This window comes from Euprymna scolopes, chromosome 35 (assembly GCF_053919585.1).
Source record: "Euprymna scolopes isolate OS-2025 chromosome 35, ASM5391958v1, whole genome shotgun sequence".
Taxonomy (NCBI): Eukaryota; Metazoa; Mollusca; class Cephalopoda; order Sepiida; family Sepiolidae; genus Euprymna; species Euprymna scolopes.
This window is the reverse complement of record NC_136516.1, coordinates 38034382-38050514: the sequence shown is the minus strand read 5'-3', so window position 1 is coordinate 38050514 and position 16133 is coordinate 38034382. Positions and strand designations below refer to the sequence as shown.

Here is a 16133-nt window from a genome sequence, read left to right as displayed (position 1 = left end):
GATACAATAAAAAACGAAGCCCCATACAAAGATCAAACAACCTTTCTTGAATCAAATTTGATGAAAAATGAAGGATTATTTTTATTTTTCGATCTAACAATAACAAAAATGACGTTTTATTTTATTTTCTTTACGAAAATAATCCAAATTATTAAAATACCAAGAGATAATAGGCGAAACTGAAAATGAGCAACATTAAAAAAAAAAACATTATTGTTCATAAATAAAGATTGTTTGAATTTTGCATTTTTTCTTTTTAACATTTGCAAATTTTTTAGTCAGATTGTGTTAAAATACAGAAATATATCATCAAAAAAAAAAAAAAAAATCTATTGAAGTTCAAAATGCTTCAGTGGCTTTTTGGACAAATGTTACATAACAGAACGTATATATCGAGGACAATAGATAACATTTATAATAATTGCACATAAAGGGAAATAAATTACTTATAATGGTGGGGAGTCCGTTAACACTTTTAAGGAAGTGGGGACTCAGTTACACTTTGGAAGGGTGTGTCATATTAAGTTCTTTTACAAATATGATAAACAAAAACGAAGATGACAAACGAACACTTATAAAATACATGATGACCTTTATTCTCCCAGCTGGTGATGATGATGATGATGGTCAAGAATTCAATTGCCTTTAGAATTACATTTTCTTATTTCCCCTTTCTGGTTGCTCCCAAAAGGGTTTCAGCTAACTCTCCTCCTCTCACTCAACCCCCTGATCTTTCTCTACTGCTACTCTCTGATCCGATTCGAACCCTCTTAACTGAATATATCGAAATCTATCTTTCTTTGTGACATCAGAAATGTGCTCTTCTCATGTGGATTTACATAAATGTCCAACACGTTTTTGGCAAAACAAAAATATTCCTTAATTTACATCGTCCGATATCTGACCTACTAGTTGTATTGTTATTTAGTTATTTCTAAACACAATGGTTAACTCAATAAATACCCGAGATTGCATTATGTATTCAATTTTAACTTTTGAATACTGGGTTCAATTCTAGCCCTTTCTTTATAAATATTTTTAATCCTATTTACGTCTTTCTTTAGCTACTGGGGTATGCCTCCTTCCATATATAACACAAAGAGCTTGTTGAAACATTAATCATAAGTCTCCATCAACTGAGTGCAAATATGAGCATCAAATTACATTTTTGCATAGCTGTCTTCCCTGTTTTCCAGAAAATTTAAGTAAATCTATCTTTCTTTGTGACATCAGAAATGTCTTCCCCGTTTTCCAGAAAATTTAAGCAATGTAAGCGACGCGCAAGGTGGGGGGGTGCATTTCCATCAAAGACATCAGTGATATGGAAGTTCCCTATCAAGATCATTGGGATGCCACCATGCTTGCAGACTACTGTTGGTCTATCAAGCACGATGATTCTAGAAAATCAGTAAAATGTTAATTTATGGATAATGCATTTTTTACAACTTCAAGTTTTAATTGTGGATATTTTGGCGTGATTTCATGCGTATGTGTCTTAAAATTGCATAAAAACATTGTTTCTTCAATTTTCTTCTTTTTTTTTTATTGTAGCTATCAGCTCCCTACAAAGCAGAAAAACTAGACCTGATAGAAAAAAAAAAGTGACAGCATTTCTGGAGTCAAGTTCTCCTTTGCTCAGAGATAGAGAGTATAGAAGAAACGATAACAAGACAGTGTCATTTCAACAAAGCATCCTCAAATTTATTTGTTTTCTTTACTTCCAGGAGGAAAAGAAATCCTTTAAGGAGAAACTTCAAGCCATCCAAGAAGTCTGTCTCCAGGTGCAACAAGCGATGGACATGATTGCCTGTTTAGGCGAGCGAGTTAAAAAGTAAGCTTTTTAAATCATCCTCATCGGGATCATCATAAAGTTCAGTTTAACGTCCCGGTACTGATCCAGAATTTGATCCAGGGTTGCGTTGCCATCTTCTGGCAGTTTACACTAATAGTAAAACTATGTGCCCCCCCCCCGCCCGCCACCTACCAATCTGATAACTTCCATTTTTTTTTTTTTGTTTTTTTTTTTTTGTACAAATCCAGGAATCAACAAGTTCAAAGAAAATCCATTCTCCAAATTGATTGGATATCTCTACCCCTCTTAATTTGGATGTCGTTTTTGACTTAACATTAACGCAACATTATTTTTGCACCAACCTAATAACTGGCAGCTTTGAAGTAGCCTATTTATATCGGTTTTAGTAATATCTAATTTTCACATTTCTAGATCTTTCTGGAATGTTCCATATCCTTCCAGAATACTCTAGATCTCTCTGGATAGCTCTAGATCTCCCTGGAAATACTTCATATTCTTCTGGAATGGTTCAGATCTCTCTGGAATATTTTCAAATTTCTATTCTTGGTTTCTTTGGGATATCGTTATCTTGTGGGAGGGGGGAGTCATCACTTTTTTTTGTTTGATCCCCTCCTTGCACTGTGTGCATACAAAGGGACATATATGCCAGTTTCAAAAAATCATTTTTTTCTTCTTTGTAATCATTGCTATAAAATGTCTGACTTCTTTTCCTTTTCTGTTTTTTTTTTTCCAGCACATTCAATTGGAGCGTTCCATGGCTTTCGTCTTTAGCGATTATTTTCTTAAGTCTAGCCACACTTGTACTTTATTTCATTCCTTTGCGAATATTGCTTCTACTCTGGGGTAAGTTGGATTTTTTTCTCTTTTTTGGTGCTTATTCAAGCTGGCACTTATGGTGGCAATTAAAAGTAAAGAAAATACAAAAAAAGTGCCCGTCTGAGCTTCAATCTTAGGTTCTCCCGGCCTGACTTTCAAGAAAAACACTCATTTAGCTGAAACCGCTATCAATAATTTTCCTCAATGTTTATCTGTGCCTAAACCTAAATGTAGATTCCATGAACAAAGCTGCTTTCTTAGAATTGCACACCTGTGGACCTCTCTTCCGATTGCCTGCTTTCCAACTGACTACAATATGGTCGTCTTCAAGTCCAACGTAAACAAATTCTTGATGAACCGTCCCCTTAAGTAATCCAATTTACCAAATTTCCACTACTAATGATTGCTACAACATTTTTCCTTTGACCACTGTACACTCATTAACCCTTATCCTCGAGTGGCTTATGGGCCTTGATAAGTGGTGACTCCTTTGTAAAAAAAAAAAAAAAAAAGCCTGTATGATGTACGTACTCGTTACAAAAAGATGTCATATTCCAAAAATCACGTAATTTGATCAAGTAGTTTTTTTTTTTTTTTTTTTGTAATCAAGAAAATCAAATTTTACGACTAAGCAATTTGTAGTGTTTTTGTCAGTCATGATAGAATGCAATGAAATATATTATGGGGAAACAACTCAAATTCAAGTGTCGAGGTAAAAAATTAGCCTTACGTTCAATACAGTTTAATAGTAAAACCACAAAATTGTAAATTTTTATTTTCTTGGTTAAAAAAAATACTTCATCGGTTTATGTCATTTTTGGAATATGACATCTTCATTCTTTGACAAGTACGTAAATTATACAGACTTTTCTGTATTTTTACTTTTAATTGCTGTCATAAAGTGCCAATTTGAATAAGCACTTCTTTTTTGTAATCTGTCTTGCCATAAAAATAGGCAGGGAAATAGCAATTACAATTTCTTCTTTTGTCTTCCCTATTTTTTTTTTTTTTTTCATGTTCTGTCTTTTATCTGTTTCTTTTCCTTTCATTCTTCTATTTTTTTAAACGACTATTTCACCTCTTCATTCAATTCTAATGTAGATTCATCTTTCCTCTACTTTGGTGTTTTTCTTTCTTCTTTCCATTTTCTTCATTTATTTTCTTTCTCCCTATTTTATTTTCATCCCCTTCTTCCTTTATTTTTTCTTATTTTCATTCTCTTCTTCATTTTTTATTTCTCCTTATTTTCCCCTATTCATTATTTTTTCTCCTTTCACTTCAATTTTTCTCTTCCATTTTTTTCTTTCTCCTTATTTTATTTTCATCCCTTCTTCCTTTTCTTTCATTTTTTTCTTTCTTATTTTATTTTCATCCTCTTCCTTTATTTTTTGTTTCTTCATTTTTTGCTCTTTATTTTCATTCTCTTCAGTTTTTATTTCATTCTCTTTCTTTTCTCGTTTATTTTTTTCTCTTATTCATTTTCTTCTTCGTTATTTTCCGTATCTTTCTTATCGCTCCACAAGTCCTATGAAAACTTTTCCAGTTTTACATTCTTTTCTTTTTCCTCTCTAAATCAACAAGTTACCTATAAAAAGAAAAAAAACAAAATAAAAACTTTAATTAAAAAAGTTATTTTCCATTTACTATTTCCTTTTACAAGTCCACAAGGTATAAAAAAATTGTCTAATTAAAAAGCAACATTAGATTTTAAATCATTAACTTTCTCATTTGAAACAAACATTTTGCTTCATTTTTTTTTTTATTATTTAAAAAAAAAAAAAATACCTTCCATTATTTTCTGTTTTTTTTTTTGTTTTTTACAAATTCAGGAATCAACAAGTTCACAAAGAAAATCCGTTCTCCAAATGCCATTCCTAATAATGAACTCTTAGATTTCCTTTCACGAGTTCCCAGCGACCGAGAATTGGTAAGAGAAAAGAAATTGTGAATTTTTAAACAGAATTTTTTAACAATAAAAGAAAGAAAGAAAAAAAAAAAAAAAAAAATTTAAAATGGATGTTACCAAAGGCAATTTATTCTGCTACTTATCTGGATAAGTTTATAAATCTTTAATGGCGAGCACATTTTAATTTATATAGTTTAGATTCAATATTTGGTGTGTATATATATATTTATATATAGTTTAAATTCAATCCAATATTTGGTATGTATATATATATATATATATAGTTTAAATTCAATATTTGGTGTATAGTTTAAATTCAATTCAATTGAGCAATATTGCTCTATTGCAAATATTGAGCTCTTTCATCTGGTTGCGATTGTCATTAATATTTATACTTGCTTTAAGTTTACCGAATCAATCAATTTGTAATCTGGAAAAATTTTTCTTGGATTTTCTTATATTTATTTATTTTTCTTTCTGCGTGTTTTTCAGTTTCAACAACGGGAGTACCGCCCAGAAACAAATGTGAATACCATGTCAGCAAAGAAGAAAGTTTCATGACCTTTTTAGAAGGGATGAAGATTGGTAGCAGGTTTTGTTGGAAAATCGAAGTCTTTCACCATTCCTCGAGGGTTTTTAAGCACCCACACCGACAGACACATGCTGTAGACAGCGCCAAAAAAACAAACAAAAAAAAAAAACAATACCAAAAGAAAAAAAACAAGAGTACACACTCTTTTGTTTTGCTGTGAAATCACTCTGAGTACTGTGCTGGAGACTTTCTTGAAACAACATTGTTGACAAAAATCCGGGTCGATGGGAAAAATGCTTCTTTTTTTTTTTTTTTTTCAAAAGCAATTCTTAAAAAAAATTTTGGGCAGTATAAGTAAAATAGGCTATGGTTTACTATAAACAACACATCGAAAAATGGTAAAGAAGCAACTACATCATCAATAAATGTTACCAAAGGCAAAGTTACTTTTCGATCTATATAGATAAGTTTTTAGTGTTTTAACTTATTTTAAAGTGATTATAAAATTCAAAACACAATTCGGTGACATTTATTGGGTGGATTTCAATCACTATTTTGTTTACTTTCGAGTTTTCAGCGATTATCGAGACTTCCTAGATGACTGTCGTAATATCAGCAATTTTGTTGTTGTTCAAATATGGCAACTTGGCACTACTTTTCTTTCGGATTAAATAAACACTTCAAAATAAGTTAAAACCCAAAAACTTATCCCAGTAGGTAGATGAGTAACTTATCTTACCATTGGTAATAATTATTTATTTATTAGATAGCATTGCTTTTACCACTTTTCCGGTTTGTTGTCTATAGTAAAACGTGCCCATAAAATAAGTTCCCTTTCTTGAAAAAGAAAGAAAACAAAAACAGACATTTTAACTTTATCTCATCTTTAGCTATTTGCCGTAACTTTCTGTACGGATTTTTTTTTTTATTATTGCTCTAAGACTTTCAATATTTTCTTTTTTAAGCAAAAAAAAAATAAATAAATTTAGTAAGTAAAATTTTTCTACAAGGAAAATTTTTTTTCAAAGCTGAATTGTATTTAAATAATTTTTTTTCTTGAAATTTTTTTCTTCTTTTTAAATATCGTTAAATACTGAATTTTTAAAAAATAATTCTTGATACTTAAAACAAAATTTAAATTTGAGAAAAAAAACAAAACATTTTTAATAGTGTAATTTCTTAAACTTTTTTAAATCTTTCAAAAATTTCAATTTTGATCAGTCTCTTTGGAATATTTCTTAAAAAAAAAATTAATAAAAAAAAGGAAAACGTCATTTTTAGAATGGAAAAAGCTCTGTCTAATTTGATACTCCAGGGTTTGAAACGAATACGCAAAAAGAAACCAGAAATAGGAATGGAAAAAAAAAAAAGAAAAAAAAAAGGAAGATTTATGTAAAAAAAAAAAAAGTTTTATTTCATTTTCTTTCATTTTTATTTTCAAACTGAGAGAAAAATAAAATGCTCAATTCTGATTGGTCAATATTATTCAGCAAAGAATCTATGCTATTGGTCAATCAATTCATTACATTTTTTTTATTAAATCTGACCATTTCATTCGTAAGCTAGCCACTTTTTCAATTCACAAAACGAATTTGTTGGTTTACTAATAAACCAAGCATGCAACTAAAAACCGAACACAACCGATTTTTTTTAATTGTAGAAAATATTGAAGACAAATATTAATCTACAGAAAGCCTTCTAAATTTCAAAATAAACTATTTATTTGTTTGTTTTTAATCATCAATTCTCCAACAGTTTTTTTTTTATAAAAAAGACTGCATGAAATAATTTTATTAAGACAATTTATTGTAATTATTTGCATAAACTTTATAAGATCGTTACATTTTGGACAAATTTGCAACATTGTCATCGCAGTATTCTTGCCTGTTTTGGTTGTATAATTAAACAAAATAAACCACAGAGACTTGAAACCAAGCATTATAAAATAATGAAGCAGAAAAAAAAAAAAAAAACGTTTATGAAAACTTGTGCAAGACAGATCAACTACTCAAAGTGAGTTATTTTTCAACAAACGACAATTGTGTGACATCATTGCGAGTGAAAATTCGAAAAAGAAAAGACTTCAAAAGTTAATAACATTGACAGTTGGAGCAGAAGAAGTATTCTCTTACGTATAAATCTCTTAACATATATATATATATATATATATATTCAGGCATGTTTCATTAATAAAAAGATTTGTGTGTCAAATTGATCTACTGAACCTTCTTTTTAAAAAGCATAACACACATAAGTCAGGCGATGAAGTGAATTAAAAAAAAAAACGTTTCAAAATGTTAGGTCTGGGAAAATGTTTAATTTTACAATAACTTGTAAGAATCTGTATTTTGACTTGTAAGTTGTATAAGAATTGGAAGTCAGACTTGTAATACTTAGCAGTCTGGCTTGTAAGAATTGATAAGCAGTCTGGCTGTCAGACTTGGAATTGGCAGTCTGACTGGCACATGTTTGTAAGAATTGTAAAAATTAGCCGTCTTACTTATGAAGATTTGTTAAAAATAAGAATCTACAAATAAAATGAATATAAAATTTATCTTATTTAATTGAGACAAGATTGAATGAGATTAATAATCATTAATAAACACAAACTTATAAGTTGGATGAAATAAAGCAATGATTTTTTTTCATTAAAAAAAAAAAAATTGTCTGTAGATATTTTAATGGTAGCGAAGATATTCCGAAATAAAAATGGCAAAAAATAAAGAAACGTTTTTTTTTGTTTTGCTGACGTCTGAAATTTTTGTATATTAAAATAAAGCAATTTTTTTTTTTCATTTTTTTACAATTTTATCTGATGAAAACTTTTGATAATGATGGAATATAAAAATCACACGATAAGAGTTGGTTTGTATTTTTTGTCAATCCAGTTTCCCCATTTTTCTACATAAAATATTGTGTATGTGAGTGTGTGTGTGTATATAAATATATATATATATATATATATATATATATATATATATATATATAATACACAACAATGAATGCATTGGACATAAACAAAAATAAAATATTCAAGGCACAAACTAATGTATATATATATATATATATATATATATATATATATATGATATAATTTTCAGAAAATATTCCAACTTTCTTCTTAAAACGTCTTATTATCAGACAATTCTTTCTGCTCATTTTTCAATCATTTTCATGATATACAAAATTTCGTTAACACTTACGAAAATGCTTCATCAGTGTACATTCGGCACAATCATGCCAATTAATATGACGCAATGTGATGGGTGTTAATTATTTAGTCATTTATATTTACATTCTATGTTTTTTTTTTGATCGAGTATAAAATGAAAAAAAAAAAAAAGTGAAAAAATTGGATTGTCATGAACTTTGAATGACATGTGATTAGAGGTAAGCTATGAATTTCACGGTTCTTGTCCAGAATTTCCTCCCTTATATTAAAAACAAAAATTTAGAAAAAAACAAAGATTTGTACGCAAGTCTTTTATATTTTCTATACCATGAAAAATGCTTTCTTTTTTTTTTTTTTTTTTGAATAGACAGAAACAATTGCCTAATAATAAAGTGTTTTGGAGTGAAATCTAGAATATATATATAAGTAATGTTATCTATTTATTAAAACCCAATTTTACAAAGCATGCAATCATATCAATTTCTATACACATACAAAATGAGAATCATTCTCACGTCACTGGCTTCACCTCCCCGCTATCATTTCGCAATTTAAGCCCTATCCACAATTTTAAACTAGAGAAACGAAACAACTAAGTGATAAGAAAAAAAACAAAACGAATTGATAAAAAGAGAAAAAAATTAAATTAATATCATAATAATAATAGAGTTGGGCCGAGATCACAGTATAGTATCTGTTCTTCAGATGCTGCACTTCAATTTCTTGTTCTCTATCAGTGGAGGAGAAGTCCTTCACGACTGAGACAATTTTTAATTTTTGTTCCTTTTCTCCACATTAAAAAACGATCCTGGTGTCTAACTCTGTCCCATGGGGAGGCATTGTAAATAGGAATAATAATAATAATAGAAATGAACTAGAAAAAAAAAAAAAAATTTGGCTACTTATGGAGAGAACAATTCGTTTTTCCGTGGATGTTGCATCAGCATATTCCGGCAGCTTACACAAAAAAAAAAAAAAAAATGCAACATTTCGAGTCGTGTTTGGTATAAGTAATAAGTACAAAAAAATTTACTTCTCTGGTAATTTTTTTGTATTTTAAAAAATTTTATTTTTACTTTGTCTGGATATCTACGTGATAATTATGAATTATATTTCTGAAGAAGCCATACCAGCCTCAGAATTTGTTTCGTTTGTTGTTTTTAATCTTTCTATGAGAGATATAGCTGTACAAACATCTGATAACATTAACACCATTAGATGTTTGGCGCGGCATGGCTCAATCGCCAATCATCAGACAATGTCATTCCAATTCAGGAAAATAAAATATATTGTATTGGTTATGTCATCGTTATGAGGTTTAATTTGTTACATAATAAAAAAAAAAACAATTTCATTTTATGAAAAAAAAAAAAAATGTAATATATTTCAATTTGTTTTATTTTATTATTTGTTAATTTGTCAATTCTTTTTATAAATTCCATTTATATATAAAGAAAAAAAACACCATTTGATTTTATTTGTTGATTAATATTTTCAAAATAAAAATGAAAAAAAAAAATAGAAATTTTGTTATATATTTCAATTGCTTTTTTTTCACATATTTTGATGCTATAATTTTATATACTTGTGTATCATGCAAAGATAAGTATCTTCCAAAAAAAAAAAAAAACCCGAAAAAGAAAAACCATGCAATGAAATTAAAAAAAAAAAATTTTCTTTTTAAATTCAACTCAATAAATAAATATCTTCACAAAAAAATTAGAAAAAAATATCGAGTAGAATTTTAATTAAAAATAAAAATCAGTTTCGTATTTTGCCAACCCCACCATTAATTCGATGCCGCTGTTCAGCCTCGAACGACACAGGATACCCCCTGTAGAGGCAGCTGTGCATGTAATTGTGAGGCAAGGGTTGCGCAATGCCCAACCACACCTCCTGAATCGGCACTGCTGGAGTCCAGTGGCAAGGAGAAGTACAAGACGACTGGAAACAATGCTGAAATAAGCAGAGAGCACAGACAGCACCTGGAAGTCCCAAATGGTCACCCATCTGGTACTGGCAAGGCTCACCATTGCTTAACTTCAGTGATCTGATGGGAACCGATGTGTCAAATGTAATTAAAAAAAAAAAAAATTACTCGGTTAAATGACAAACTGAATTATCTTCCCCTACTTAATGAGATTTTGTTGCTTGTTAAGATGTAGTCGACGAATCAATTCTTTAAATATATCGTTTTAAGCAAAAAACATATTACATACTTAATTGTCATGTCGAAAATAGTAATATATCCAAAAATTACGAAAATTCATCAAGTAGAACAACTGTTAATATGTTTTTAGTAGAAACAGTATCGCTATAAACAAATATTGCAGGCATAAACAAGTAATCTCAAATATTCGTTTCAGAGTTATGTCCCCTGCGTGTAGACTTATTACTGTTTTCTTTATAACGTCTAAGAAAAAAAATGCGATTTTAACCAGTTGTCTGTAAAAATTACTTTTAACAACAAATAACTTTCTACTCGATGAAATTTCATAATTTTTGGATATATTACTATTTTCGGCATAACAATTAAGTACGTAATTTTGTTTTTGCTTAAAACCACATTTAAAAAAAAAAATTCGATCTGTCGACTATCCTTACAAACACAGATTTCTACTCTTATCAATGGCGGATCAGCTAAATATGGTCAAACTGATTTTTACTTTTAATTCAAATTTCACTGAATAATTTTTCCTAATTTTTAGTATAGATACCTCTTTTTGACGGATACCTAAGTATATGAAAGACTTTTCCTGTTAACTTATTTGTAACTGCGATTTTCAGCTGTGTATCTGCAGTGGTCGAATTTTTTTTTTTTATGGAAATCGCTCCACACAAGGCATGGAGACATTTGAACTAAGGAGCTAAAAAACTAAAAAGCAAAAAAAAAATAAATAAATAAATAAATAAAAAAAATAATCACTGTAAAATGTGTATAGCTTCTGGCATTCCACCAGACTAGATGAATTCTTGTTCTGGAATCCGTTAAGATGAAGAGACCCCAAGAAAAGCATACTATTATATTTAACTGGACAATTGGAAAGAGAAAGAATAACATTTATAATTTCTTAACTCCATGTTTGAAAGGTAAGGGGAACTTTAATGGAATATTCAAATATCTATATTCCATGTCCTTTGTTTTTATGAGAACTCCATTGTTTTGTCTTTAGTGATGAATTTTTCAGCATTTCAAATACACATTTTAAGCGTATTCTTAACGACAAGCATATTTTAACTCGAAATGGTTCCTCACTTTTTAAAATTTCACAAAAACAAAAATATTTATCGCATGTGCATAATTTTTCATGAAACTGCGGTTTTATCCATTCTTTAATGTTTGACAAAAAAAATTCAAGTCTGCTTACTCCAAGGGGAAAATTTTCTTGGCCTTTGGGCCAAGATCAAAGTGCAGTATCTGTTTATTCAGATGCTGCACTAGGTGTATCAGAATTTTCGACACCCCTAAAACGAAACTGCAAATAAAATATTAAAAAAAAAAAAAAAATTCGTAATTTCTCATTTAAAAATGGGTTGTTTATTTTCTTTATGGATTATACTTCCAAAATAAACTATTAAAGTTGTTTTAAAAGTAATAGAAATATTTTTTTTTTTTTTTAAACAGTAATGAAATTAATTGAATTTTACGAGCTCAGTATTTTTCAATTTTTAAACTTTAAAAATTTATCAAAATTTTTCTATTGATTAAATTTTTACGATATTTTCAAGGTCAATGTGAAATTTTATACTCTTTCCAATAAACCGAATACTATTTTAGAAAAACGTTATTTTAAAAATTCACGCCCCCCCCATTTTCAAGTGTCTATTAAAAAGTAAATAATTAATTTACTCAAAGTTTTATATATCACAAATTGAAGATAAAAGATCAATAAATAATATATTCAAATTTGAAACAAAAAAAAAGTCGTGTTTTTTTTAGAAATTTACCTGTAAAGTCCGAAGTTTAAAACCTTTTTTTTTTTTTTTTTTAAAACACGTTGTTTGTTGTTTTGTTTTTTGTTAATGAAACCTTGGTCCTTGCTCCTTTAATTGAAAAAAAATTAGGGCTTGAATTACATTTTTCGAGGAGTTATAAGCTTGCAAAGACGGGGTGGAATTATTCAATATTTGTCACGAAATTTCTGACACATCTAATGCTGCACTTCAACTTCTTGTTCTCTCTCGGTGGAGAAATCCTTCACGACCGAGGCAATTTATATTTTTGTTCCTTTTCTCCACGTTAAAAAACGATCCTGGTATCTAACTCTGTCCCATGGGAAGGTATCTTAAATAGGTACTCCAAGGGGCATAATTCAAGGCTACTTACTCCAAGATAAGCTTAGTCCAAGGGGAATAATTCACGGCAGCTTAGTCAAAGGGGAATAATTCCCGTCAGCTTAATCAAAAGGGGAATAATTCACGTCAGCTTAATCAAAAGGGGAATAATTCAAGTCTAGAAATAACTACTCAATCAAAAGATTTAAAAAATTTAATTATGAGAAGCCTAAGAAGGAAGCAGAGGGATGTTTTGTTTTGTTTTTTTCTTTTCGGCCATTTTTGCCCCTACCTAGTATAATTCGATAAATTTTATTTTTTTTTTGTGATTAATATTAACATTTTTATTTGAGAAGGTCTAAAACAATGTTTGTTTTTTTTCTTTTAAAAGAAATATTTCTTTTTATTTATCTTTAAATCTATGACGCAAACTTTCGCTTTGATCAAGGAATTTCTCTTCGTTGATTGTTTTGTTTTTAATTTTTAAATATTTGGTTATTAGTCCGTCATGATGTTAAATATGTAGTAATCAGCTAAATTAAGTTGATTGTCACGTAAACAGAAGAATCTATTCACCCGGAATCTATTCATTTCAGGAACAATTTGATTTTGTCACCAAACACCTACGCAAATGCAAATCTGTATTGCGCAAGAAACGCGACTACAATGCGTCACCTTGACACACAAATCCATGAGACTATTTTTTTTTTTTTAATTTTTTTTTTATTACATTTTCACCCCAAACAAGGCACATTGCCACTTTGGTGTAGGGGGCTACTATCAGGGGAAACATCTACTGGGGTACTATGTAGGGATTAGGGCAGCGAGATGTTGGTTCACGTTGCACTTGAACTTATGCATGTCAGTACAGTTGGGGAAGCAGTGACCTGGAATGGAATTCCAAAGTCTAGCAGTTCTGGGGAAGAAACTACTGGAGTAGAAAGATCTTTTACATCTAGGGATCTCTACAGTGTGGGGGTGGGATTTTGCAGCTTGTCGGGTATGTCGAGGGTGTTCACGTCGTGGGGGAACAAGTGCTTGCAGTTCTTCAGAGCATTCACCATTATAATACTTGTAGAACAGGCAGAGGGATGCAACGTTTCGACGATGGGACAGAGGCTGAAGTTTAGATGCCAGTTTAGGGCCTATCAGATTTGCGACTCTCTTTTGAACCCTGTCAAGGAGCGAGAGACTAGTAGCCGATGCACCGGCCCAAATATGACAGCAATACTCCATACATGGGCGAATAGTGGCCTTATAGAGGTACAGGATACTTTCGGGTGTTAGAAGTTTTCTAGCACGGTAGAGAGAGCCCACCTTCCTTACAGCGGCCCTGGCAATGCCCTCGATGTAATTGTTCCAACTCATGTTTCCTGTGAACGTTAGGCCAAGGAGCTTGAGAGACGTACTCTCAGATAAAGAGTCGTTGGCCATTGCTATAGGTGGTAGAGAAGGTTTCTTGTAATTATTGAATAAAACCAGTTTTGTCTTGGTGGCATTGAACGTTACCATCCATTTTTGTCCCCATTCCACTACTGATTGGAGGTCATCCTCTAGTGTTTCTGCCATTACTTTAGATATATGTTCATTTGTTTTCCTGTCGTGCCTGCTATAGAGTGTGGTGTCATCATCATATATACCCATCTCAGAGGCAATTTTGTCGGGGAGGTCATTTATGAATATCAGGAACAGCAGAGGTCCAAGGATAGATCCCTGGGGCACTCCCGCATTTATATCATATTGTTTAGATGTACAACCGTCGAGGACAACCTGGATTTTTCTCTTATCTAAGAAGGATTTAATTTTATCTCTTTGCATATGAAGACAGTAAACAGGTTAGTACATTCAAGAAAGCTCATATGTAAGCAAACGCGCCAAAATTAAAACAGTCTAGACAGTGTTTCCACAAGTCACCATTATCACTGCACGTAATGTTAATTTTAACAACGTCCGAAGGACGTTAAACGGCACAGAGTTCAGACGACCTTTCCGCAAGTCCCAATAACAATTCCATGATTTCCAGCCAGTCTTTCGCAGCCTGAATAATTGGCTCGAAATTACCACCATATAGACATAACTGCTTATACAAAAAGCGGCACAAATTAAAGTTGTCGTATAAAAACTGCAAACGGACGAAATAATCTGTCTCTTACTAAGGAAGCTTATGCAAGCAACTATGGATGAATATTCTATGCTTACAAACTTTTTCTCCTGAGTATTTAAGTTTTGAGTTTAATGAAGAAAACTTTTACACTGACATTAATAACTTCCTCAGTCTCTGAGAATTTCTTCAGTTACTAGAAACTTCCAGCAACACCTTTACAATTATGCAAATATTCTTTTTCCGCTTGAATGATATTCCCAAACTTTCCTTATTAAAATACACATTTCTCCATATCATTAATGGACCCCAATCTTTTTAATTTCGCCCACATGACGAGACAGTGCACATTTAAGAAGGACTGTGACTTGCACCTATAGTACACACAAAAATGATCCTTTTCTGGTTAATAAAAATTATTATTTTAAATGTTTATAATTGTCCTTGAGTCGTCGCTATTTGCTAATATATTTTTTGTTTGTTTTTTTCTTGCTAGCAATGCTCTCGACTGTCATGAATTCAGAGACTGGTAGATCCATCTTCCCTCTACTAATGGACAGTTCTAAAATCTTTTCTAAGTGCAAGCATATGACAATGTTTTAAGAAATAGGATGGCACGTTTTTGAGATATCTTCTCAAAGAAAAAAACAATGATTAATAAAAACAAATTGCTTGAAAAGGCCTTGATAGACGTGAAGCTTGCATTATATCTTTAAAGGAAATAATATTTCTTTCAAGCAGGGTTCGTACAGATGTTCAAAGATTTTCAAGGCCTTCTCCAAATAAAATTTGATATTCAAACAATGACATAATAAACAAAAAAATAGGCAAGAAAAATCATGGTATTTATATAGTTTTGTTACTGCAATAAATCCTAACTTTCATGAGTGTTAGCCAACCAAATTCAAGCTAGCAGACGAGAAAACAATTCAATTCAATAAAATTTTGGCCAAAGTTCAAACAAAGTCAACATTACCAAAATGAATTTATCGCAGCTAAGTGAAAAACTCCGATCTGAAAAGTCTGCAGCAGATGTTTACTTCAGACGGAAAATTTAGGAGACAGGGGCTCTAACTCTGACCTGACTCAGGGGGACGAAAAATAAATAGCACCGGTATTTTATCATTGTCGTAACCATGGTTACATTCACTAGTTTTATTTTCGTTTACATGTTAACTTAATGCTAACGAAGTCGAGTTAATAAGTATTTTATTTCGTATTTTTAAACAAGGAAAGAATTGTAAATACTTTCGGTACTTGGGCAGTTCACGTCATCCATTAAAAAAACGAAAATTTCAAAAAACAATTATATTCTACGTACCCGTTATGGAATGAAATTCTCATAAAAAACATTTCACTTAACTATTTTATTTATAAACAATAGAACTTTATTAAAAAGGATTTTTAAATAATTTTAATAAAATAAATGTTAAAAAGAATACTGTTTGCGAATGCATTTAATGATTCATGAAAAAAATTCCCCCCTTCTCTCTTTCGCCACAAAAATTCCATCAAATG

General features: G+C 30.5%; 1 protein-coding gene across 21 annotated transcripts in view; it reads left to right on the top strand.

Moving 5' to 3' along the window:
• Positions 1 to 5382, top strand: part of LOC145259826 (multiple C2 and transmembrane domain-containing protein 1-like) — a 992069-nt gene extending 986687 nt beyond the window's left edge. For all 21 annotated transcript variants that reach the window (XM_080117638.1, XM_080117631.1, XM_080117630.1 and 18 more), the window contains 4 exons: positions 1725 to 1831; positions 2547 to 2656; positions 4459 to 4556; positions 5028 to 5382. In XM_080117638.1, the coding sequence (XP_079973764.1) occupies positions 1725 to 1831; positions 2547 to 2656; positions 4459 to 4556; positions 5028 to 5096 (384 nt within the window). In that variant the 3' untranslated portion in view covers positions 5097 to 5382. The remainder of the gene's footprint in view (positions 1 to 1724; positions 1832 to 2546; positions 2657 to 4458; positions 4557 to 5027) is intronic.
• Positions 5383 to 16133: the final 10751 nt, after the last annotated feature.